Source organism: Pangasianodon hypophthalmus, chromosome 12 (assembly GCF_027358585.1).
Source record: "Pangasianodon hypophthalmus isolate fPanHyp1 chromosome 12, fPanHyp1.pri, whole genome shotgun sequence".
Lineage (NCBI taxonomy): Eukaryota > Metazoa > Chordata > Actinopteri > Siluriformes > Pangasiidae > Pangasianodon > Pangasianodon hypophthalmus.
This window is the reverse complement of record NC_069721.1, coordinates 7819290-7846875: the sequence shown is the minus strand read 5'-3', so window position 1 is coordinate 7846875 and position 27586 is coordinate 7819290. Positions and strand designations below refer to the sequence as shown.

Below are 27586 nucleotides of genomic sequence, written 5' to 3'. Positions count from 1 at the left end.
AAAGCCATTAATGTCTTCACTCTCAAAACTTGAATGGAGATTTAAATTAAGAAAATGAAACAGCGTGTTGTTTATCAGGGCAACTTCACTATACAAGAATTCAATAAGTATCTCTGCTGCTGTTCACCACAGAGCACATGCACGTGTAGTTTATATAGTTGTAGTTTAATTTCATCATAAGCTTAGTTACAGCTAATAACTCATTATTTTTATTTACACTCTTGACTTCAGTTTTGCAAGCGTTCCTGACCTTGTTAATGAGTAATTAAACCATAAAAATCTGACTAGCGATTGCAGATACAGCCGACTCGTAACCAGCTTCTGGTACTTATTCAGCTGTAATGACGTAACGTGTACACAATATGTGCTATAGTACGATGGCACACTACACACAATCTCACAAGCCTGTTTTGTGCAATTATTTATTCTTTTTGTACTTGCCTGTGATATTTTCTAACAAAATTGGATCCCAAAATATAAACAAGTTAGTAGCTTCATTTAAACGACCATGACCTTGACGAGGCAGTTACTAACGATGAATGAATGAACACTGTAAATACATGTCTTTGTCCTGCAAGCTTCAAGATCTGACTGCTCACTTGCACGACATTTTTACCTCAAAGACATGCCCTGCGAAACTTTCAGGCAAGCTTTACTCACATCTGTATTTGTATTCATTTTTCAAATCCCTAGTATGCACTAGTATACACAAAGGATGTAACTGAATATGAATATATTATTTATTTTGATTGAACAGAGACTGCATCCTAAACCAAGATAAATACACATATAAACAGTAGGTGGCATATTCATTTTTTTTTTTTTTGCTTATTTGTTTGTTTGTTTGTTTGTTATTTAGCCATGTGCATCAGGACCGGCGTATTTGTGAGGTATTTATTTTAATGTGAAGCTTTAAAGGACTTTTCGTTGAAGCTCATGGTTGCCAGGTTTTCACAAAAAGACTTTAATCTAGCCCAAAATATTCAGGCATAAGAAAAGGTTGATGTCTTTTCTTCTTTTTCTTTCTCAGTGTATTCATGGTCAACAAGTTTACAGTAGTGTGCATTTCTGATTTATAGTATCTGCAATACGTAGATATTTTACACAGAACCTGGCAACCGTGGTCGTGGAACAAAGTTCGTTAACTTGATAGTAATTCTTTTTTTGTCAGTGGTGAGCTCTAGTAGCCTGACTTAAACACTGTCTTAAAGAGCTTCAAAATAAAACCATATTTCTACATTATTTCTACACAAGAAATGTGCTTTCATATATATTTTGAGCTACACCACGTAGATGCGCCGTGCACAGGGCAGCATATATCTGCGGGACTCTCCAAAAAAGAAAATCATTTATAGACCATGCCCACTTAAATCCGAATATGAAAACAGATACAAATATGTTGAGAACTGAACTGATACAGATAGTAGCATTGTATTACATCCTTAGTATATACAGGCCAAAATAAGAAGCATGAAGTAATGTCTCCCATACTGGCAGCGGAAATGTCCAGGAAAAGGCAGGTGGGAACAAAGGTCGGTGAAATAACGAGAGGAAAACAATTGTGGCTGTTTCTGATGACTCCACAGTGGGCTTTCATAAAATATTATGAAGTTCTGAGGAAACAGGAACTACGGGATGCCAACTATGAGAAGTGACACCTAGGAGACAGAAAGACTGAGGGATACATATATAGCTGCTGCTTATTGTTTAATGAGAGTGTTACCTTGCTGGGTGTCCTGGCCTCCACACTGCTGGGCTCTTTGGTGTTTCCACTCTGGGCCTGCGAGTCTCTACGCTGGCACATGGGGACTTTCTTCTTCCGGGGCCGGCCCTTCAAATTGGGTGCTGTGGAGAGCAGAGACAGAGACACTCACAGTCTAGCAGGCCATGACAGTGATTAGGAAAAACACTACAGGCGTCTGACACACCGGCCCTATAGTCCCTATACAGCTGCTTGAGAGCGCCAAATTAGCCATCAGTGTTGACCAAAACGGAGGAGTGATGAGGTTCTTCTTTAAACTGTGAGCACAGAACAGTATGGTGCTGCTGGGATGGAACTTTTTAGGATCTATTTCCACAATGTCAGCCAAGTCTGCATTTAAAACACACTTTCTGGGTATATTTACTTATGCATTCCTTATAATCTGTTGCAGTGTTATTGTTCGTTTTGCCCCATGCCTTATTTAACCTAAAAAATATTCCAGCAATGTAAGCTGTGAAAGCATGTGTCAATACTTAGGTGTGATATAATAACACTTGATAGGCAGGTGAGAAAATTCTTAACATGCCAGTTCTTAAAATAGCACTTCAGAGTAATGTTAGTGCATGTTCACACACTTCTGTGTGTGCATGTGAGCTAGGGATTTTATATCTTTAACAGATACAGTCTGAGACAGCGTCTCAGACTGTATCTATTAAAGGCTTTACTTGCTAATCGGCATGTTTTAGTCTGTAGCCAAGAGGATGCATTGAGGCTTGAAAAACGTGCCAGCATTTTACAAAACCAGAAGGCCATGGGGGAGGATTTAGTTTTCCACAAAGTCCTGAAAATGACGTCTACAAACAAGATCAAACATGACAGACACTTATTCTAAAAACAAGCACAAAAACTCTCCAGAGCACTTAAGTTCAACTGAATGCAGCATTCAACATCTGATGATGATCAAATCACAGCCAAGGTTACACCAAGCCCAAGGCAATAGCCCCATTGCCATTAGTGTGAGGAGAGCTAAACAAAAAATATCTGTCTAGAGAGAGAAAAACCAACCACACTCTAATCAGCAAAGGCCAGCTCTATGTCTTTCTCTTTTTTTCCCATTCAAATCTCCATTCTGCACTTTCCTGTATAATTTCTCAGCAGTGAGCAGCAGGGGGTGGAGGGATGGAGGGAGAAGAAAAACAGCAGCTGAAATTAAACCTTTTCTTACAAGAATAAACATTTATATAAGGGGCTTTTATTGTCACCTTGGCAACAGGCGAGACTGTTTCGCTTCATGCAGTCCATGTGACAAACACATTTGCTCAGGCATCAAGTCCAGCTCCTGCTGAGCTCTCCGCTGAGGTAATGGGGACGTTTGGGAAAGCGCAGTGATTCGTTCTCGAATATCAAATATCGCCAAATATATATACATTGTTGTCCCTGAGGCTGATGTATTCTCAAAGTTGGTTCACTCCATTATTCGAATTCCAGTCCTGTGAGTAATGCAGTGCATTAGATCTTGTTCTCTGAGCTTGTTTTGTCTTTGAGAGTTTCTCAGAACACATGTTCACGTGTATGCTTTACAAAGAGCAGAGGCTCTGAATTAATATTTTGTTTACAGTAGTGGGGGGGGGTTTACAGGAAAGCGGCATGGAGGCATCACATGTTCGACAGCAAACATCTGTCCCCTTTCCTCACTGCCTCAAATCCGACTGTGAAATTGCACAAAAAAGGGGAGGGACTGATGCTGACACAGATAGACAGAGAGAGAGACAGAGAGAGAGAGAGGAAGTTGGAGAGAAAGAAAGAGAATATGTTATTCCTGCTTCACATTTCCTTGCTAGTAGGCCTCCTCTCCCAGTGCTTCATTATTCACACATAAACACACCGCTGGCTTCCCCACGCTGGCATGCAGCACAACTGTTGCATTCGTCCCCTTCCCTCATATTATTGACTCTCCTCTGGACTGACAAAACAGCTGTCCTTCTATTTTACTCCCTCCGGCACACGGCACTGGCTCTGCAGAACTGTGTCAGTGGGCTGCAATGAGAATGCTGAGAACAGTGACACTGGTGATGAGAAAGGCGCGACCTCGACGCTCTCAGGAACTTAGAGATTACGTCATGCTCTTCTCCTTATTGACAAGTAGCTATGTCAGAAACATCACAGGCCCATTACTGTGACTAGATCACACATCTGTGGCATTTGTACTGTGTAATATTATCCACTTGGAAGACTGCACGTCTCTGTTGCTTTCCATAGTCAGACAGACAGACAAAGAGACAGACAAATAAATATAGGTCAACAGACAGACATACTGTATATAGACAGTGATAATGAAGAGCAGGACATACATAAAACCCTTGGAAGAGTCCCCCAGTTTTAAATACAAGGACAATCATCTAAGGAAACTGGTATCATGACAGGCATGCAAATTACTGAATTATTCAAATAGGCTTTACAGATGAGCAAAGCGACAGCATTTGAAAAATGAAACTGTTTAAGAAGATTAGGGCTACAAAGGTGTGGATATGGTGATCTTGCTATTGGTACCAACTAATTCTTATTCATTCATTCATTCAATCAATTATTCATTTGTTCCAGAAATCCAGAAAAGGCTGTTAAAAAAGATGAATGAATTATTACTAACAATAATGTAAAGAGAAACACCACCACTACAACTAATATGTTGTTAATGTAACAAGAACAACAAGAATAACAATAATACTACTAATAATAACAAACATTAATATTATTATTAGTAGTAATGGCAACAACAACAGTAATAATATGTATTTATTAATTTATTATTATTATTATTATTATTAGCCATTCTTCTTCTTCTTGTTAATAATTAAAAGCAACCAAACAGCAATAGGATGTATTCTCAGGCCCTGACCTATTTGTGCTAGCAGGATATGTTTTTCATGAAGGATACACAAAGCACTTCTGCAAGTCTCTCTAGATAAAGGTGTCTGCCAAATGCTGGAAATATAAACGTCAGTGTAGATGTATATGTATAACATGCATGTAACATACAAGATATATATCGCACATTTCCCACCGACTGCGATCTTGTCGTAAAGTATGAACGCTACACATCCATCTGTTGCTCATTAGTCACAGGGGATTTAAGGATTTAGTCTACGACATGTTGTTTGAAGGCTGTTGCTTCAACAGGTTGTTTGAACAGTGTGCTGGGGGTCGAGACTGTAATCGAGGGACCCCTCTGCCTTTCCTCCAGATCCACTGAGGAGCACTACAAGGCTTCCAGCAGATCAAATATCTGCTCGCGCATGCCTGTGGCCGTGTTTGTTCCTTGAAATATGTTTGAAACGCATCTGTGGATTCTCCTGCCAAAGATTTGGGACGAGCCGTTTGAAGCTCGAGGGAAGTCTCAGAGGGAACCAAATTAAATGCATCACCTTACAGTGTTACTCAACAACAACACCCCCCCCCCCCCCAACCCCCCGACACACACTACCACAGAATGTGAAAAACGCTGCGTCTTCTCTCCTTCCTACGAGGCTAAAACCACCTTAATCCTTCACTTACACTACAGCATTCATGAACAGCAACCAGACCCATAATATGCTAATCTCAGTACAGTGTGTTGCAATTAACTGCTTTATTATTGACTTCCTGTCTCATTTGTATTTTCTTTCGGTTTAGGACTGGAGAAAATTTTTTGTAGTCTCAGAGTTACTTTACTGGTGCTTCAAGTAGCATACAAACACACTGCGGCCACAATCAATGCACGCCTGCTCTGACAACTTCATTTATATTGCGGCGGAGCATCGCTCTCATTTTTTTCTACCAAGCAATTTGTCCTCATTATTCTGGAGGACAATTAATTAAAAAGCGCTGCCAAATGGCATGCAAAATGGCCGATATTTCATATTGATAGCGAGCTAGAGGAGCGTGGAGAGTCGTGTCAGGGCCACATCTAATTTGTGATCATACACACTGAAACTAGAAAGAAAGCTAGAGACAGATAGGAGCAGACTTGGAGGTTGTGAGTTTAAATCCCACGACTGGCCACAGCTGAACCCTTGAGCCAAACCTTCAAATGTGATCAACTTTTGCTTGAATTCTGCCTCAATCATATGCTATTTTAGAATAAATAAATAAATAAATAAACAAACAATTATAGCTACGATTTCATCTTGTTCCACTCAAGCACTTATACAGCATCCTTATGCATATTTTAGGTGGTGTTATTAACATGCTTGATCTCTACCTAAAATAATCGAGTGTGACTCAGCTTGTCGCTTTCTCACCTAACCCTTTTCTCACTTTTGCACAAGCCCTGATTAGGAGAGAAATATCCAAAATCAGGTGTGTTTTTTATTCTAAAATGCAGAAGGTGAATTATCATTTTCATTCCAGATGTCTGGAAACAGACATCTCTCTTAGATGTAAGAGACCTCTTCATCCCAAATCGCCCAAATCTTCTTCATCATTATCATCATCGTCATCCTCATAATCATCATCAGCACAGCCCATTAATTCAGCTCGTAATATGGACGTGAGGACGTTCTGCCAGACTGTATTGAGCTAGATGCATTAGACGAATATAAACATGACAGAAACATTCATATCAATGTGCTAGAGAAGCAAGGAGTGGTCCGTCACTTCAGATCTATCCACATATCACACGGCTCGCCATCTGTAAGCGAGACAGGAGGAAATTAATCTCCACCTATTCCCTCCCTCTGCCTGTTCACCCCCCCTTCCTCTGATTTAATTCTCTCGCCTTCTTTTCACTCCCTCCTCCCTTTTCGCTCTCTCTCTCTGATTTAATACGACGCTATACGGCAGATGGCGTTGTGAGGCGCAGAAGGAGCAAAACACACACGATTAATAAATGATATCGACCTCGCTAAATAATGCCGTGTGCTGATAAATCCCCATCTGAAACAGCAACTGTTCCACCTTTTAATCTCAGAGAGGAGTCAGGAGTCCCTCGCAACGTTTACTGCTTTGCAATGCAAACACATCGGGACGAGCAATGTCAGTGGCGCACTGTGCCAATGATGGGCTCGCCAAGGTCAGATGCTAATTTGAGAGCGAGAGTGTGTGCTATATATATATATATATATATATATATATACATACACACACACACACACACACACACACACACACACACACACACACTAACACACAGTCGTCTGCTTATTTACTTATTCCCTGCTGAAGGTGGTGTTATGGTGTTATGTCACCGGTCAGCTCAGGTGGGAAAATGATGTGTCAGCTGTAACTCACACTGCAGCCTTATAACGATTCCACGTAGATGCCAATCGTCTGCCTTTATTTATAATCTGTCATCCAGACTGCTGTAGCGTGGCTCAAATGCCGATGAGCCCCAGATATACTAGTCACCAAAACGGATGAAAAAATGCAACATGACTAATCCAATTATCGATACGGCTTCATCCTGTTCCACAAAAGCACTCATGTAGCCTATATTTCAGCTAGTGTTATTCATGTGATTAAATGCTGTTTGATCTTTACCGAACATAATCCTGTGTGACTCAGATTCTCTCTTTCTCACATGTCCACATTTTTTACACAAGCCCTCATTAGGATAGAAATTTCCACTATTTACAAAATTGCACATTTTATTAGGAAAAAAATGTAGCTACTTTTAAGATTCCATGAGCCTCAGCTCTGATATTAAAAAGAGGAGGCATGGGAATAAACAGCAGCATTGCTGTGGATTTGCCTTGAATTATTTATAGCTGTCATGTTACAGGAGTCATCTCATTGACAGCCAGTTGCCCTCTAGTGTCACTCAGAGGTATTACTCTGAGCAATAATGCCCTCACACACACACACACACACACACACACACACTGTCTCCACTATATAACAAATGAGCCAGGATTCAAAGCGAGGCATCTACTGTATTCCTATTGAAAGGGAATTTATTAAATTGGTGTTTTTTTTTTTAACAAAAGCTATATACTCATGGTCTTTTAAAGGAGAATTGTGTAATTTTTAAACTTCCCTCACGAGCTTTCTCCTTTCCCCTGATCAATCTATATGTGCTTTGTGTGGTAATGTTTATGGGAAGGGGGAGGCGCTGAGTGGCTGTGTTGTGCCCGGGGGTTGGAGCTCATTTCCAGCACAAAAAAAAAAAAAAGTCAAATTAAAAAAAAAACATCCATTCTTTTGCGATATAGCAGATCTGGGTTTATCTAAGGCACTTTTAAATATTTAAAACTGACCTTTTATGGTATTTAAAAAAAAAAATACACCCATATATATAAATACAGGAAGTGGTGCAGTTAAGTGAGCTTATAATTATGGTTGTGTGTTGTCTGGGTTTGTTTTTAAATCTTGGTGGGGAACAAATGTCCTCATAAGGATAGGAATATCTGACAGTTTTGAACTTCTGCAGACATTTGACTGATCATCACTACTAGGAAAACTATTTTTTTTTTTGTGTGTGTGCGTGTTTTTTTTTTTTTTTTTTATTAATAGCTGCAGTTTTTTTTTTTTTACAAAAACTGCAGCTATTAATAAAAAACATCTAGAAGAGTCCAAATGTTTCCTTTTGCATACTGAGGTTAAGGTTGGCGTTAGATTTAGGTGTAGACATAACATTAATGAGTGACAATAATAATGCAAATGGAAGGTCCTCACAAGGATAGTAAAGCATGAGTTTGTGTGTGTGTGTGTGTGTGTCTGTTGGAGGAGGAGGAGGCTTGGTTTAAATGAAACAATTCACACACAGAACACACTAAGATGAATCCCCCATGAATCAGGCCTCATTCAATAAGAGCTAAGAGGCCTATCTATCTTATCTAACAGGCCAGTGAGACTGAAGCCTTTAAAGTGTGCATTAACGTGAGGCATTGTGCTTGCCCCTGGCACACTGCAGGCTCCTGCTATTGGCACGGTGCCCGAGTGAGGGTCAGACGCAATTTACAGATGTACCAAACAACGATTAAAATCATCACAGCCGAACGACAGAAGCTACACCACCTGATCTCAACATCCAGAGTTTCCTCAGTACATCATCCATAGGCAGTGTCCTGCCTGTTGGGGGTGTGTTCATGGAGCGGGGATGTGTGTAATAACAGCCAGACCAGTTTCTCATAAATCTCATTTACAGTCTTCTCCTTCTTTTTCCTCTCTCTATCTCTCTCTCTCTCTCTCTCTCTCTCTCTCTCTGCTTTACTTCTAATTGAAGATGCTAATGCACAGCTTGCCTGAGCACAGGCCATCTGTGTTGACGTTTAATGCATTGGATGTTTAACACACATGTTCAGATCGATTGTAAAGCAGCCATGGAACATAGAATACAGTAATAATGCGGAGAGAGCTATTTGCTTCGAAAGAAATATAAACCAAAGAAATTGCTGCTTAAATCAGATAATTAAGGAACAGGAATTAGCAGGCTCATATCTACATAGAGGAGTTGTAAATATGTAATTCATGAGGGAGGTTAAAAAAAGAAACAAGGACCCATGAGAGATAAAGTGGCTTTGTGCTTGGAGAGGTGTGGAATAACCTGCGCAGAGAACAATCACTGTGTCCTGCTGTAAATTCATCCAAATAAATTGTGTGGTATATACGGGAAGGTAGAAAAACGCGCAGCGCAGACTTGCATCAGAATTGCTGATGCAACTGCGTTAGTGACGGCCAGAGCCGGGGAGAGAAACGACAGCATATGCCACAGACAGCTAAGTAAAACTCGAGAGCTTGTGTTTTCATCTATGATAATGTGTGGGTGGAAATATACATGCACTGTGTTTTAATTTTTTTTTTTACTTATAAAAAAGTCCTGTGGCTTTCACAGCAAAAAAAAAAAAAAAAGACTGTAATATGGCCATTTGTTAGTGTTCTTATGGTAGCCATGCTACACCAGTAATTACGGTACCATATTTTGTAATGCTTTTAGTCTGGAAGTAACATAATACTAAAAATCCCATTCCAAAGTGGAAATGAACACATAATGACTTCTTCATAGGATATCCTTCAAGACAGATATTTTCCAGACCTGACACAGGAATTAATGATTACAGCACAAGGTTCAGTTCAGTTAGGCATAATGTTGAACCAAGGGATTACTGATTTAGATTTTGCTGATGATGCAAACAACTCTGCCCCCAGTATTTTTTTTTTTAATAAAATTTAAAAAAGCCTATTACAACTGTACAAAGAAGTGGGGTATATATATTGATTTTTTCCACTAAGCAAACAGAATTTAGGGGAGTGTATCTTATACTTCAGAGTGACTGATTGTCCTGTCAGGGTGGGGGTGGAGGTGGACAGGTTACAGATGACATATAGATAGATGGCTGAGGTGATTTACACACATGCACACATACACACAGGTCTGAGATGGGAGATGAGCTAAACAGATGTAAGGCATTTCTGCAACCTAAGTAAATGTGTTATTATGTTCACACAGATTTCTGGACTGCTGACGAGACATAATAACCAAATCCTACTATGATAAGATGCTTAATAAGAATTCATTAATATGAGATTAGAACACTTCAGATTTCTGTAATGCGTGCTTTGTTAGCATAAAAATAGCTGAAGCACAAACGAGGCTATAAATGCCTTAGGCACCCAGCAGAGTGACCATGCAGACTGCATAAAAGCCTGACTTCTTCCACATGGAAGAACTTTTTTTTTTTTTTTTTTTTTTTTTTTTGCATTTAACTATGAATAAGAACCTAAAGCCATTAACTATTCTGTTTACATCCATCCAATTTGGACTGTCACTCTTAGAAGAATGGTAAGAGCAAGGAGGGGCGAGAGAAAGAGAGGTGTGGGAGAAAGCGAGAGAGAGAGAGAGAGAGAGAGAGAGAGAGAGAGAAAGGGAGAGAGGCTGAATATAACTAGGGCTGTTTGTTCACTCCTGCTGACATAATGTGAATTCCATGGTGGCTACGATTACCAGGGAGATATAAAAGATCTTCTGCCTGCCCCTCAAACTTTGATTTCCACTGAATATAATTATGTGTCCCAGCATGTGATCTTTGTCACAGGCAACACAAAAGGAGGGCAAATCATAAGCCTTCATTGGGTTTCAAGCACTGATGATTTTCATTACAGCGTAAACAAGGTCAGTCTCCCTGTATAAATGCACGACGGCCATATGTGTGCAGAAAATTTCCCGTTTACGAGCCGCCTTCTCTATGGTGACACAAATGTGCTAATCCTGACCTTTAAACCTATTAGGCACTTCAAAGCCAAAGAAGCTTGGGAGAGAAAGAGTAAAATAAAAAGAGGAGGAGCCGTCTCTTATCTGCATGTACGATATGAGATAGTTGGCCTGAGGCCAGGTGCTAATCAACACGTAGCTGGCTGCACACTCCGTTCCACAGGATCCCCATGACAACCGGGCTACCGGCGGCGTGTGCATATTTACCAGAAACTTAATATAACTTTGAAGTCAGTGCCCCCTGTTACAGGAGCGATGTTTGAAAAGGCTGAATGGGATCGATCTGATTGCGATGCCCCTACTGAGAAATGAAATATTATGGCCTGGTTAGGAATTAGCGATGCAGGGTGAGAATAGGACATGCTGAAGCCATTTAGACCTACAATCATTTATAGTCATTTGTTCTCTCTGTGTGAGCCCCATTTTCTCATGATTTTCTTATACATGTTCTTTTCAGAAATGTAGAAATACTGATTTTTTTTAACACTGCCATCTAATCCATAAGATAATTCCACGCACTTTGACTCGTGACCTTTTGGAAATGGCTATACAGCTGTATTTTATGTGTCAGCGGATCTAGATCTAGGGAAGGTGCTTCAAAGCCTTCGGTGTATATATATATTCCTTTTAAGTGAAGGGCTCACACGCGCTCTTTTGTACAATGTTAGCATAGCACTAGGGCCCAGGCAGGGAGCCATGGCTACAAATCCTGCCCTAGTTTCTCAACAAGGCTTGCTGGCTGGAGTCTTGCCCACTAATGCCATTCCACATCCTGGCTGATAATAAGCGAGCAGTTCTGAATGCCAGCTCCTGCCCCTCCTCTCCTCGAACTGCGAACTGAATGATTCATGATTCATGACTCCTTTCTTAGACCCACCCCTTCTCCTCATCTCCGTTCCCCTCCCCTTTCTGCTCCACCGCTCGCAAACAGGGTCGTTTGCATATCACTGGCGAAATCTGAATCAGCGACTTTCACTCTCTGGCTGGAGCACTGGGTCAACAGTGTGGACCTGCCATGGACTTACAAGGCACGAGAGACTCCGTTCTTCTCGTAGGCAAAGCAGCTAGGAATGGATCGACTCTGCTGGACAATGGGCATATTTGCATCGTTCTGAATCCTTTTGCAAATATATATATATATATATATATATATATATATATATATATATATATATGTATATATGAAACATAGAGACTTTGTTTAAAGGTCTGTAAAGAACAATTGCACTCAACGTCAAATATCCTTCAAAATATTCTAAACAAGGGCATCATTCAAACGCAGCCCACTTCTTTTGTATTTCTGTACTCATGTTCCATTCACACGGTAGAGCTGCATCTTTTATTAATACTTACAAAGAAGGGAAATATGCCGTTCCAGGAAGAAGTAATTAAACAACTCAAAGAACTATTGTTTGCTCGCTGCTCATTCATTCCAATGGAAAAAAAAAACACTACACATTCTCACAACAAAACGCGTGCCATCTGAGGGGGAAGTAACCTCTGCTATATTAAAGCAATACATCAAAAGAGCATATTATAGCACCCTGCACTTAAACTTCAACATGAAAACTGCAAAACTGGTATCTGTCTTCAAATTCAAACTTCAAAAAATTCAGCAATTCTGCTCAGAGCTGCCGTCCAAAGCCTCTCCTTAAATGCCTCCAGGGATATGAACTCATCTCTTATAATTACACGATTATGTGTAACAATACAGTGCACAATATACAACCTCGTTCTGACGGTGTGGTTTATACAGCACATATAACTGCTAGAGATCAGCAGAAAAAAGACTCAGTGGATAAAAGTCAGTGACAGGGAGAAAGAAATCATTGGTATTCAGCACACAGAGAATAATGTAGTTACTTGGCAGTGATAAACCAACTTGTAAAGTGTATTCTTGCAGAAAAAGCCTGCTGGAGCGACGGAGAGAGAGAATATGTCACAAGGTCTTGGAAGTGACCTTTAAAATGACTAAAGTGTGGAGAGCTGTAAAATAATAGTTTGTCACAAGAGGAAAAAAGGCGAAAGCCGCAGCCGTTCTATGAGAATTTAATCGTTGAAGCAGCACAACGGCACTGTCACCAGAGGAAATTATCCCGAGGGGGACAGTGATGGGGGGTGGGGATGGTAAAAACATACGAATAGTCCAAATCTTTGAGAAAGTAACCAGGCGGCCACAAACTGTAGCGTTGTTTTCCATCACCTTGATCTTTAGAGGTGCTGTTCAGAAAACCAGCAGTTGGTTGATTCGCTGCTATTGCTGTTACTATAATTTCTCAATGCTGTTCTACCTCTTTCTTTTCAGAGAGCATATGAGTGCCAGGCTAGGAAAAAAAAAAAGCTGCGGGAAAAAAAAAAAAATCAAGAACAGGACGCAATTCAACTGCTAATCGCTTCCATCAACACCGTCTCATTTAGGCCTTTCTTTCTCCACGAGAGCTTCTTGTGTTGTAATTATTCTGTACATGCTTTTGAAATGACCTTGTTGAAATGGCAAGAGAGTCCCTCCACGCTCACATCCACAGAATGATGTATGATTCTGGCTCCTGCTCCTGTGCTCGCGATGGCTGGGGAGACACAATGCAGCATAATTGTTTAACTGAAGCGCCGTCTATTAACGCTGTGATTGTGCAGCTCTTCAGAAACGCTAGTCTATTCTTTCTGAGTGAATGGCAATGCCCAACTCAAATCTCCCAAGTGTATCCAATGCTTCTAATACTTATCTTGCTGATTAATATCAAACGCATACAATAGAAATATAAACACGTGAGAGCAAATTGGAGGGTTGTCGCACTGCTATTCAGAATGGAAGACCCCCTTTTTTTTTTTCCCCCTAAGCAGCCAGAAGTGCTCGGCATAATGGCAGTTAATTACAGTGAAACACAACACGGGCTGAACGTCTCTCTTGGGTGACTGAGATGTCAATGTGGTATGCAAAGCGAAGCTCGTATGAAACTTAAAGCCTGAGAGAAAGGAGCAGAGCCAGGTCTTTGGCAACCATATCTGCACCTGGCGCAGCGTTGGCATCGTTGTAGCAAGAGCTTTTCTGGCAGAACAAAAGATGGCGGCCATCATAATGCATGCATAACATGGTGCTGTTCGCTTATTTTCCATAGAACACATCTGTATAAGGAAACATAATTACTTTCAGATCGCATACATCATTTGGCAGAGAGCATTGTCTCTCGATAATAATGAAAGGAGAATACAGATTATGTGTTATTTGTAACTCCAGACAACTACCCTCTCCTCTAAAAAAAGCTTCTTTATTTGGAGTATCAAATGAGAGAAAGACAGAACGTGTGCGAAAGACAGAGCGTAATCAATGTGACATATGAACTCATATTGACTTGCAAAGTATCTCGTTGCCTGCATGAGCTCAGTATCAGTGAGAACATTTGCATAATGGTAATGCGAGCTTTCAAGGAGAACGCATAGCGCTTTTTTAAAAGTAGGATGTTTATGCACATATTAAAGATAGAAAACATTATGAAGATCTAATGATATGGATTAGACGTTACATTATGGATGTGATGTTATTTGTAACTATCCTTCATCAACTGTAGAAATCCCATTACTGGTGATTAGTTTTTCTATGAAACAACTGAGATGAAGTCAAATATTGATGTCTGATGAATAACTGATACAATTTCTCTAAAGGTTTAATCAGAACAGTTAAATATAGACCTGATTGAAGTGATTTTTGCCAGAGTTGTCACAAGCACAACAGTGTTTATTCCGCACAGTTTTTTTTTTTTTTTTTCATGTTTTGTCTGTTCCAGCTTTGTTAAGAAAAAAATCTAAACAATCACACTTATTATTTATCAGAAAAAGTTATATATCTCCCCACTTCTCATTTCAAAATGTAAATATGTTTTTTGTCATTGCTCCAAAGCTGCAATTGCTTTTTAGTTTGCTCTTTGGTTTACACAAAGGGAAAGGCTGTGTGTAACTGTAACACATAATAAAAGGCCTATAAACGGATAAACAGGGTAAATCAAAGAACACTTTGCTGTGACACCCATTTACACACCTATTTAAAGACTGAAAGAGATAAACAGAAAGAAAGCTGCTGTAAGAAATGAATATTCCTGAAAACTCAAGTACACAATTTGTCCACATGAATGCTAGAATGGAGAATGTGAGTTTGTGTATCTGTGCGAGGAGTATTGCATTACACCACAACAGCACACACAAAAGAGTAAAAACTAGAAAGTGCTTTTAAACGATCTGGTCCAAATAGGCGGCTAAATGCTGACTCTGCTATCCAGTCTGCATCTTACACAAATCAGCTCACAGGTCATGTGGAATGAGGAAAGGACGAGTGACTTCAGCACACAAACACAAACTGCTCGAATTGCAACATAATATAACTAGACATAATATATGCGACATTAACCTTTGAGAAGATTACAAAAGTACAAACCAACTGATGTTGGCTTGTAACGCAACATCTTTTGTTGTTTTTTGTTTTTTTTATCCCCCTACCACCATGCCCCTGTAAACCCTGGGGAAAAAACACAGACGTAGAAAAGCCACCACTGTCAGCATGGTGTATGACTTCTGGCTCTGACATTTCCTCAACCTCAGCTACATCACTCCAGTTCATAACTGGTGTCAACTAGAGATGTTTTTAAAATTCTTTTCATTTTTCCACCTGCCCTTGACATTTTCGAACGGATTTAGATGGTTCTATTTCCCAAAATATAAACAAACAAGCAGCCTAATTTAAACCACCATGACCCTGACCTGGTTACTAAGAATGAATGAACGTTACCTCCCATGGAACCCCAGTCCAATGCACACCTCTAGTCTCAACAGATGGTAAGATGGTAAAAAAAACAAAAAAACAAGTCAAACTTGATGTCAACGGCGTCGACAATGTTACTAATTTGTATTCCTGAAATAACCTTAAAATATGCTTCAAACAGGAAGGAAGCTATTGAAGAAACACTATATCAGACATTTGACCTTGCTGTGACCTTGACCCTGTTTGGATCAATTCCAAAACCTAATCAGTTCATCTGCTGGTTACAATGATAATAAATCCTACAAACATTCAACCACTTGTTCTTGAGATGTCACAGTAATGAGAATTTCAGGAGGGAAGCGTTCTCAGGACGGACATACTGCCTCCACCACATAGCAGCGATATGAAAAAGGATAGTGTGCCTTCTATTTGTATCTGTAGTTGTGTCTGTTCTCTCTTCATCACGAATAATGTATTCATATTCAGTTACATCTCTAATTAATATTACACTGTAATAGTGCATTTACTAATTTAGAATAATATTCAATATTCTAGACACTCCTGCTGAAATAACAGATATGGAATTACACAGTGACCAAAAAAAGTTTTAATCAACTCAAACCTCTTTAAAATGTAAATTGTGATAAAAAAAAAAAAAAGATTGTGATAAAGACTAATTGTTTTTTGGAAACTATTTCATTTCAAGCAAAAACTACTTGTTATCTAAGTATAGTCTTAGATTATTAACTTGTTAATTTTTTTTTATAGTTTCTGAAACATTTCATGTTAAAATTGTAATGTTATTCTATTTTTCCAGTACACAGAGTTGTGAGAGTGTGATCATGTAAAACTTTTGCACGTGAACAGTTCTGTGTAAAATGAGCCGTCTTTGACCCGTATACGTAATATACAGGCACAACATACATTTTTCCCTCTAGCAGGTGCTGCCACTAATACAGCAAAGTGACCTCTATATTGATCTTTTCTTCTAAGCAGACAGAATTTTGGGTACTGTGTGGAAAATACAGTTGCCACTGACCCATGATGCAGGTGCTGAAAAGTAAATATAGATCAATCTGAAAACTCTGGAAGGGTTTAAGCCTCAGTGGAAGGTCATATCAGAAGCATCCTACCCGAATATGTCATGTCTCTTTGACCTAGTTCGCTGAGGTAAAGTGCTGGGAACACTAATGTCTCACTGGTCTTAGCCATGCATGGCTGAACAAGTGTATACTCAGTGTGGGAAAGAGAGAAAAGGTGCTGAGTGTCCCCGCTGCTCGTTAATGCACACCACAGTTGAGAGATCACATGAGGGGCTTTGACCTGAAGCGCGTGCACTGACCGATAATCCAGCTCAAAGCTCAGTGTGACTGATCGCCGTCATCTCCCAAACTCTCCATCAGTCCATTTCACACTGTACACACTTAAGCATGTAAATAAATTAGCATTCCAGATTGTCTCGGATGTTTGTAGTAATGCCACATTTCATGCTTCCTGACAAACAAAGACAAGTACACAGAATCCCAACTGGCTGACAGTTGCTAATAGCGCTGCTGGCAATTCCTGATGCAGTATCATTTCTGAAACGAACATAATGCTGTGCCACACCAGCAACATGTAACTGGAAAAACGATTAATCAGAATCAAGCACTATAAATACTCATGTGAGTGACAGGCACATGCTTCTGTTCCTCTTTATGCAGATTAGCTGTAGCTTGAAAAAAGCTTAAATCACACTGGGCAGCATTTAAGAATATTACATAATGTACAAGTCTGAAATATAAATACATTCAAACATACAGGAAATCAGTGCATCTTACACTGAGGATGAAAATATATTAGGCCAAGCCAAGAGCTTTTAATGGTAATTTCCTGCTCAATTGAAATCAAGCAGACAATGCAGCGTTGTACTCGTGGCGAGGCTGGCAGCAAATTAAAATGCGCTGCGTGCGAATATCTGTCTTCACTTTTGTTGCAATTCCACAGAGTGGCTATAAATGGATAAGTCTCTCAGTAAACATGTTGGAGTAAACATTCGGAAATGACTATTTGCGAGCGCAATATTTACAGCCGCCACCTGATTCGAGTTTTATGCTGTGTTTAAGGCCATCGACCTGGGAACAAAATGACTTGTGAACAATAATAATGAGGAAAAAGACTGATGAGCAAAGATGAGGAATATTTCCGAAAGAAAAAGAGAGAAAGAAAAAGAGAGAGAGAGAGGGAGGGACAGAAGGAGAAAGGAGATTGGGATCTGCTTTACTGTTGAAAGACCAGATATAGGTTAGCCATATAGTCTGGAAAAAAAAAAAAAATCTGTGTTATCCAAAATATCAAATTACAATTTCAAAGGACTTCACATGGCCTGTGGCAGCCTGGCATAATAACATCTTTAAACATGACACCATCTATCACCGTCCTCTTGACTATTATGCCGGAGCAAAAAGCTTTTACTGGGGGCCAACTTTTTGACCAGCTGCCTACATTCCTTCAGTAAAAGCCTTTAAAAGAACAAGAGCGAGGGACAGTTATTTTTTCCACTTTAAAACATTTTCTAATCGTATTCTTTATCTCGTATCACTGTCATGCCAAAGCACCTTAAATGGAATTGAATTGTGAAAGACTGTAAAAATATACAACAAAAATAATGCGATGGAGAAATCCAGCAAGAAGGAAGTCATGTTTCCCCCTGGTCTTACTACACACAGCGAGACCTTGAGGCTTTGTTTGCTTTGAAGCTATTATCAGAAGCTTTGCTGTGCATTTCGTTCACGTCCACTGCTACTGACTCATTAAATGTTTATAGCCAGACACGCCGAGGATGTGGGCCTGGCCGTGAATCAAGACACAAACGTATCCAAATGACGGCTGGGAAAAGCAGGTCAGAGAGTGGAAGCTTTGAGGAAAAAGGAATTTGAGCGATAATCTACCACCAAGTTCCGTCTATAAAGCCCAAATCCATAGTAGCGGTGTATTACAAAGCAGACACTGTGCCCTGAAAAGTTCCATTTTTTGGCATGAATAATTCATTTAGCGTGTAAGAAGTCTGTTGGGGATATGCTTGCTTAAAAATCAAGCTCAATATTTCCTTTCCCTGCACGGCATTCCGAAACCGTGCGCGTCATCCCGAGGATTGTGCAGTTACTTAATGACACTGGCGCTCCTTCACTTTCAAGTGCGGAGAAGGGAAAAAAAAAAAAAAGGTTACAAATTTGAGATGATGTGGATCTGGAGCGAGAAATGTCGACTCCTCGTGCTCTTCCTGAGGAGTTATTGCCAGAAATGAGCTTTTGTAACGAAAGGGAGCCAGCAGCGTAATTAGTCCAAATCGCAAAGGAGGACACTAAAAATATCAGCACAACCTCAAATGTCAAACCTGAGAGATAATCCATTCCAACAGGGCGGCCCTGAATTCATCTGTGAGGCCCTGCTGGAAGATTAAAACAACCAGTAGCTTCATTATTAAGGTATCCTGAAGAAAAATGGAAGCTGATGGCTCACACTGGATGCTTGTCAGAGTTATTCTGCCTGACGTGGCGCTCCTTTCTGTTTGGACGCTTCCGGGCACGGGAGGCCGTTCTCTGCTCCGCTGCTCGCTTGACAGACAATCGCCGGATTGTGGTGATGTCACTCATAGCTTCGGATTTAACTACAAATTAAGGTGGCTGTTTAAGTGAGTGGATACGTGCTTGTGTGTGGTTGTGTGTTCAGGGAATCTGGGCACTTTAATAAAATGCTTCATAGCACTCGCAGCTGTCAGGACGCAGAAGTCCTCGCAGGCCCCGAGCAGCATTAGGAGAAAAGAACGGCAATTTGGTTTCAATTTGATGTGATGCATTACAAACACTCGCATGGAAAGTTCTAAAGAGGACTCGCGCTTTTTCTCTGTCAGAAGTCATATATGAAGGCTTTCTGGCTGTATTTCATACACAGTTCCTAAATGCGTCACAGGTCCAACTGGAGAGCAAACAAAGGAACCCCACACTAATGTAGGAGTCCAAGTGTCCAAACTCATTTCAAAGCCCTGCCTGAAAAATGTCACAAAAATGACACAGCCAGCTGAGAGCATGACATGGAGTAGAGGCTGAGTCAATCACCATCGCTGCGCTCATCAGTGTAGCGCCTGTCAGCCGTATTAAAAGAACTAACTTGTTTCAGACGTTCCACAACATAACATGTAGCTGTAAACTGATAAAAAGTATACCAAAACTCAGTATTGAGTATATAGCAGTAATAACTAATGTACTAACCACTGTTTTAGTTTTGCTACTAAACACACCATACAAGATCATTTGAACTGTAACACACTGAATAATACAGAAATGTGCATGTTCTAATGGAATGTCTTAAAGGTACAGCAAGTAATTTCACTGTTACACAACAAAAGTTTAGAAGATCCTTAAAAGATCTGACGTGAAACTAAGGTGACAAAAAATATCATATCACAATACTTTTCTATGATGCACAATATGAATTTCATTCAAATGTTTAGGTTTGCTAACAAACTGAGTCGATACTTGTATTTAATGTCTACAAAAATAAATCATTTAACACTGAACAGGAGAGAAAATAAAACATTCTATAAACCTTTTAAAATTTTCAAGTTTGGAATCTTTACAAAATGTTTTTAAAGGTTCAAAACAGTATAACACTTTAACAACTATTCAGCTGCCTTCAATCAAATGTTATAAAAAGATATCACAATACCTGTAGGCCTATATATTGATATTATATCCTCATATCGCTATTATCGATATTATATTGTCATATTGCTGATACTGATATTATATCATCGTGTCATTGTTATCGATATTATATCATCCTATCGACATTATCGATAATATACTGTCATATTTCTGATATTAATACTATTATCATACCGCTGTTATCGAAATTAGTGTCATATCGCTGATCTTGATATTATATCGTCATATCGCCGTTATCAATATTAGACTGTCATATCACTGATATTGTTATTCTATTGTCATGACGCCGATATCGATATTATATCTTCATATCACTGATATTGATATTATATCATCATATCGCTGTTATGTATATTATATAGTCATATTGCTGATATTGATATTATATAGTCATATCGCTGGTACTGATATTATACTGTCATATTGCCGATATTGATATTATATTGTCGCATTGCCGTTATAGATACTACATTGTCATATCGTCGATATCGTTATTATACTGTCATATCGCTGATATTGTTATTATACCATCCAGCTTTACGTTAAACTCCATATTTTACATACAGATGGTTCTGTTGGTGAAGCGAGCGTTGGGTGGAATGGCGAACAAACTGACATGTGAGCAAACAGCAAGCTGTAAAACCCATTTAAACTTATAATACTGACCCCAGAGTCACAGCAGCAGAAAACCACAAAGCACATGCAAAAACCACAAAACAGGCTCTGGCACACACACACACAGACATACACACACACATGAAGCATGCAGTTGTGTGTATCTGGATGACCTGTGTGTTATTCATTACCAAATTCGGGGAAATATTGTAGCTTCACTGGACTATTATGCAAATACCACTATGGGGGGAAATGATTTTGGATTTTAAGGGGGGTGGGGGGTGGGGGGTTTCACCCTGACCCTGACGAGGCCGGGAGTACGATGGAAATAAAAACAAGTATAACTTTGGATTGAAAAATAGGCAGCTCTTTGCTTTGGTCTTGAATTCTTAATATGACACATGGATGAGGCATATGGGCTATTAAAAAATGCATGACCTTTAGTAATTCAATCCAGATTGTGAAATGGGTGGAAAAAAAACAGACCTGAATCATCAAACCTAATGTAGAAAACAGCGCTGAGGAACGAAAACTAGTCCATGCAGACGGACAGAGGGATAGAGATACAGAGAGCAATAAAAAAAGGACAAAAAGCTGAAATGTAAAGGGAGCTTTTTTTTCCCCCTAATGCAAATGATGAGTGTAAAAGCGTGTGTTGGGGCTAATTGTATGGTTTGCGCACGGAAAACAGTAATCATTTTACATACTGTTTATTTAACTGCTCGTACAATCCTTCTCGAGTGTATTAAGTGATTAGTGTGGATGGAGCCTGCCTGAGCTTGTCCGTGCTTTCAGCGTGCAGCACCAAAATGGATCTGACTGCAACATCTGGATGGCATTAATTACCTGCATTAAATCTAGCAAAGCCAAGTACAGCCAGAGGAGAGACAGAGAGAGAAAACATGAAAAGAAAAAGAGAGAAAGAGAGAGAGAGAAAGAGAGAAAGAGAGCAAGAGAGAGCTCCTATGGAATTTGGGAAATCTCCCTGCTGCACTACTTAAATGTAATACTTTTTGTTCCGAGCAAACACCAGAATTTAATTTCCAATGAAGACACAGGGAACGACAAAGAACTTCATATCCAATATAAATAGAACCAGGGAGGGGGATGGGGGGAGGGGGTGTCAAATTCTCTGGAAGGACTTAATGCTGAATCAAATTTGAGAGAAAGCTTTGTTTATGTAAGCGGCAAAGCTTGAGAACCGGATCCGATTGCAAAAGGAACTGGGTAATAGGTAATTCTTACTTCATTTCGTATTTTTCCTCCCTCCCTTCTTTGATGAAACAGCGCAGGGGATGAAGTGGGGAGGAGGGCTGTATGATGTTTCTCAATATTCTGAAAAAGTTTCTTCCATATGCGCCTGGGATAATAAATCTTTTTCCCTGCATCTAATTATTCAAATGTTCCGTCAGCCACATGGTCGAGTGGAGAAGCCAGTGCCCACTTCCTTTAAGGCCCGAGTCGAGTCGCCATACTTCTCCCTGCCTGGTACTTTAAAAAGCCATGCAAACTATCTAAGTATTAATATTCTCTTCAACAAGCTCACACACAGCACACAGATGTCCCCGCTCTTCTCCAAAATATGGTATCAATCAAACTCCGTTCTCCGAATGCCTATTAAAATCTTCTCCAAGAGACACACTTGGCCACATGGATGCGAAATTAACCAATACACACAGACACACAAGACTTGTCTTACTATCCTTGTGAGGACCTTCCATAAACACAATTATTAATGCAGCTATCTAAAATTAAACTCTAACTTTAACATCAGTAACCAAACCTTTTGCCTCTTTTAATTTTTTATAGAAGTTTTTTTTCCCCTAATATAAAAGCTTCATTTTAAAAAAGCAGTTTTCCTCATGGGGACCGGCCAAATTTCCACATAAAGTCGAAACTGTCCAATATTCGTATCCTTGTGATGACATTTGGTTCCCAACAAGATATAAAAACATGCCCACATACACACACACTTCATTGCTAGGGCTTTTTTTTCATGGGAGGAAAATAAATGACCCATTTTTATTGCCGTGTATGCGGTAAACACATCCTCTAAATGAGGCAGAGGATGAAATCGGAGTGCTCGCTCTGCAAACTGCGAACCCAAGGAGCGCGCCATTGGCCTGCAATTTGATTTACTTAAGTACAAATTATTAACACTTCTGAACAATGGCTGCGACACAAGAGGGTCCTTGATGATAAACAACAATAGGCTGCTTTGTGAGTTGCCCCCTCTCTTTACCAAACAACAGGCTACCATTAATTTTCATCCTCATTGCTATGCACCAATCATGCTCTAATCAGATATACTACATTCCTGTCACATCACGTGAAAAAAAAAAAAAACAGCCGTGCTGACTGAGGCCTGGCAGATAAAGATACAGCCTTAACAGACATCTCATCATCTGCCACAAAACAAGTGTCCTAACGAGAACATTAATGTCTTCGTTCTCTCTGACGTGCCACGGTGAAAAAAAAAATCCCTCTTCACTCCATAATGCAGCTTTTATGCCTGTGCTTCACACTGCAATCATTAAGCATATGCCCACATAATAATACTGACTTCCTAAAAATAAACGTCCTCAGAAACAGGAAATGAATCAGGAGAGGGGGAATAACAGCACGGCCATTACAGAGCTTCAACATAAAAAAAAAAAAAAAAAAAAAAAAAAAAGCACACACTCTTCAATAGCCCCCCCACCCATTAACATTACCTGTCTAAAGAGACACTTCGATCCTCTCTCTCTTCCCTGCTCTATGCTTTTCAGAGACAATGTCCTTCATGGAAGAGGAACCCTTCTGTTTTTTTGGATTTGTTATTCCTAAACAGGGTGGTGATATCTCTTTCACCAGGAGGTATGGCTATTAGAGTTGGCTTTGCAGTATGCCACAGCCGGAGAGGAATGTGGCAGCCGTAATTGTTCGGGCTGTCATCGGGAGTCATGTGACCCACTGGGGTCAGGGTCAGACCCTGCTGAGGAGCGTCAACCAAATTGGCCTCTGTTTGCCTATGGGGCGCCTTCGCCCTGCTGATCCTTCCCACACAATATAATGCATTGTAATCACAACAAAATGGGGTTCTACAGGTTCTAATTACATTCCTAATATGGGGTGGGGAGAAATATTTCACCCAGCTCCAATTCAGTGCCCAATCACATATGAGTAAGACCTTTAAGTCAATTAAGCAGCCTCTGTTTCCTTGAGGGAGAGACCGGGAGAGAGATTGACGTGTGGCCAGAAGAGCAGGCGGGCAAGGCAAGCCCTGTGGACATTTCCATTAAAAGACGGAGCAGATGAAACTGCAATTGGCAGGAGACTTCGGATCAACTTACTAAAAATATGTGTGAGCAAGACAGCGAGTGAACTACACCATTCCTGCCACATTTTCCTGAAACAGACCCCTCTACGCTGGCCGCTGCTCTCTAATGTACTGGAACCTTCTCAAAACCATCGGACAGCCCTCTCAAATGCCAAGGCTCTGGAAGCCACGTTACTTTTCTCTGTAAAGTTAATGGTTAGGTTAAACGCGGGAGATTTTCCACCAAGTAACCTTCACTCTGGGCATGAAAAACGCTCCATATTTTCATTTCTTCCTTGTCCCCTATGATTTTTCTCATCTCGCTCTCTCTGATGTGCTTCAGAACAGCCAAAATCAAATCTATGCCTTTGCATGAGCGATGACTTCACACGCATGAGTTCAGAGCTTAATAAATAACACACCCTTAAGTTTACTAAAATGATGGCTTGTTACAATGCGCCTGAGCTCTGTTTAAAGCCTGGCCAGGAAGAAAGGCGTTTTGATCAAAGTGTGCTGGCGTTATCTACAAGCTGTCGGGTTCTACAACAATCTCTGAATACATGCTTACCAAAAAGTGTTGTTTATTACAAAACCCAGATTGCGTATTTGATATTTTCCAGTAATTCACAGCCAACTCGTGTCCTTTATGTGCAAGAGATAAACCATTAAGTACACTGTGAGCCATTTAAGCAAAGCTGCTGCTGTTCTAAGTTATTACATAAACGGCCCTAGAGCGAGTAAAAAACTGCGTGCCTCGTCACCCATGAGTTGATTTTTTGGCAGGGTCACAGAATTGAAAGCAGATTCTGCTTGGACATAAATCCAAAGAACAATCAAGTACAGTAACCTTTCGAGGGCAGAGTATGCAGTACTAGAAAAAAGTAAATGTTATCATTGATGATGTAGTCATGTAGAATTCAGGATAAATTTAATAATCCCTGTTTTAACGTTGGCAGCCAAGGCGAGAGCTACTAATTGGTATTTGCCACATTGCTGTTGATTCTCAAAATTAATACTTCCTCCTCACTCGTATTTGTAAAAAAATATGATATGTCTGGGTGTATGAATAGAACCAGCTATTAAAGGACACAAACATTCATACAAAAAAGCTCATCTGCTATTCGCGGACTCAAGAGTCTCATTAGTCATTGTTTTTAACATACAGTAGTTTTTGTCAAAGGAAATTTTATTACACAAAGGTTTTATTACACAACATGGTGTGATTTTATAGGAAAATAATTCAAGAGGGGTTGGACTATTTTCCAATAACAAGATGTCCTGAAGTGTTTTATTCCTCTTACACCACAGCGATTTGCCAATGATGGGAATTTTTGAATTATTAACGAATGACACTTTGTGCTTTTTAACTGTTTATAGCTACATTTAATGCTGTCGAGCATCCGCGATAAAAGCTAGCTCCTTTTATCACTTACGTTATAGCAGCTATAAACAGTCCTTTTCACTTACCAGGCTTTCTTTCCCTCTCTCAATGTTAATAAGACAAAAAACACAGCTTGCTACGTTATTAAGAAACCAGAATGCACAAAGTCCTGAAAACTTTCCTGTGGCGGACAACTTACTGACTGTTACAAAGCGCTGGCACTGGAGGCTCCTTCCATAAATGTTAAATAAATGTCTCCTTAAAGGAACTTCACCGTGTCCATGATAATATGTTTCTTAAACAAAGAAGATGTGTTCTTAATCTGTTTATTATTAGCCTTAGATTATGTGGAGCATCTGCAATACAAGTCCCTGTGAATGAGTTGTTACTATAGAAACAATAACGTATTAATATAAGCTGTGATTTGAATTACAGCCGGCACTATTGTCACAGCTGCTGTTACAGAAAATGTATCAACACCTTTAGATGTGAGAATTCAAAAGCTCTGTAGTATAACTAATATCACATAGCAGTAGTAGATTTGCATTCATGTTAAGTGGTGACATCTGACACTACTGGTTAAGATAAGAAAATTTTTTTCTTTACTGCTTCCTACTACACTGCTCTAACAACTTGTGCGACCAGCTGTTAGTCGCTAATATATCTCTTACAAGCAAATCAAAATATTAGTAAGTCCAGCTTGTCACGTAAAAAAGTGTTCCGAGAACCACTTCAAGCTGCAAACAAGAGCTCCTTTAGTGTGCCAGTAGCTGTATCACTTTTAAAAGCAGCGCTGACAGCGAGCAACAACACAACACTCGAACGATCAAACCAAGAGGAAGACAGACATCACTTCTTCTTCATAGCTGTGGCAGAGACTGACAGACCTTAAAGCCCGGCTCTGACCTCAGGGGTAAAAGCTCACTGCTCCATCATGGGGAATGGCCGTCTCATTCATCTATCGTTCTCTTGTTCTAGCTGCGGCTGGAAGGCTGGCCAGGCTAGAAACCAACTGTGTGTCTGCTTTAATTAGCACCTGTGTGATCAAACTGGCTACAAGTCATTTATGCCTGCTGATGTGCCAGCTCCAGTGCCCACTGCCTCGCCAAAGCCTCTCCCGAGACACTTTAACAGCCGTCATATGATTAACATCAAACAGCAAAACCTTCACAGAGAAGCTGGTTTGATCAGAGCACTGTGGATGTTTATTCATCAGAAGCTTATGTAGGTGGTTACATTCATTCTCCCACCTATCCACCCATCCATCTATTTATCTACTCATCTGTTTAACTATCCATCCATCTCTTCATGTACCATATCAACCATCCTTTCATTCTGTCCATCAAGCTATTCATCCATCCCTCCATTAATTCATTCACCCAACCATCCACCCATCTACTCATCCATCTACCTATCTATCCTTCCATTCATCTTTGCATCATTCCATTTGTCGATCCGTCAATCTATCTATCTCTCCATTCATTTTTCCATTCATCTATTCATGCACTACGTCAGTCGTCCACCCATCAATCTATATATCCATCTACTTGTTTATCCATCCCTCAATGCATTAGTTTTCCCATCTATCCATGCTTCATTCATCCCTGCATCCATGTATCCATTCCTCCATTCCTCCATCCATTTATTCCTCCATCCATCCATCCATCCATCTATTTATTCTTTAATTGAATATCCATTTGTCCATCTGTCCACCAATTTTACGTCTTATTGCTGTTTGATTGGACATCTCAGAGCCATCCATTTATTCTATCATCTGCCAATACATTCATCCTTTCACCTATCTGCCCTCCCATCCATCCATTTATTCACCAATCCACCCGTCCAGACATCAATTCAACCATAATTTTTATCACTCACTTATTCAGCCCAGTTCACACTTCCTCAGAGACCACTTGAGATCTTGCCAACTCTGCCAATCTCCACCAGTAA

At 40.0% G+C, this 27586-nt stretch overlaps 1 protein-coding gene across 3 annotated transcripts in view; it reads right to left on the bottom strand.

Moving 5' to 3' along the window:
* The window catches only part of arid5b (AT-rich interaction domain 5B), an 85935-nt gene that overhangs the window by 29172 nt on the left and 29177 nt on the right, over positions 1-27586 (bottom strand). For all 3 annotated transcript variants that reach the window (XM_026915042.3, XM_053238600.1, XM_053238601.1), the window contains one exon: positions 1724-1845. In XM_026915042.3, the coding sequence (XP_026770843.1) occupies positions 1724-1845 (122 nt within the window). The remainder of the gene's footprint in view (positions 1-1723; positions 1846-27586) is intronic.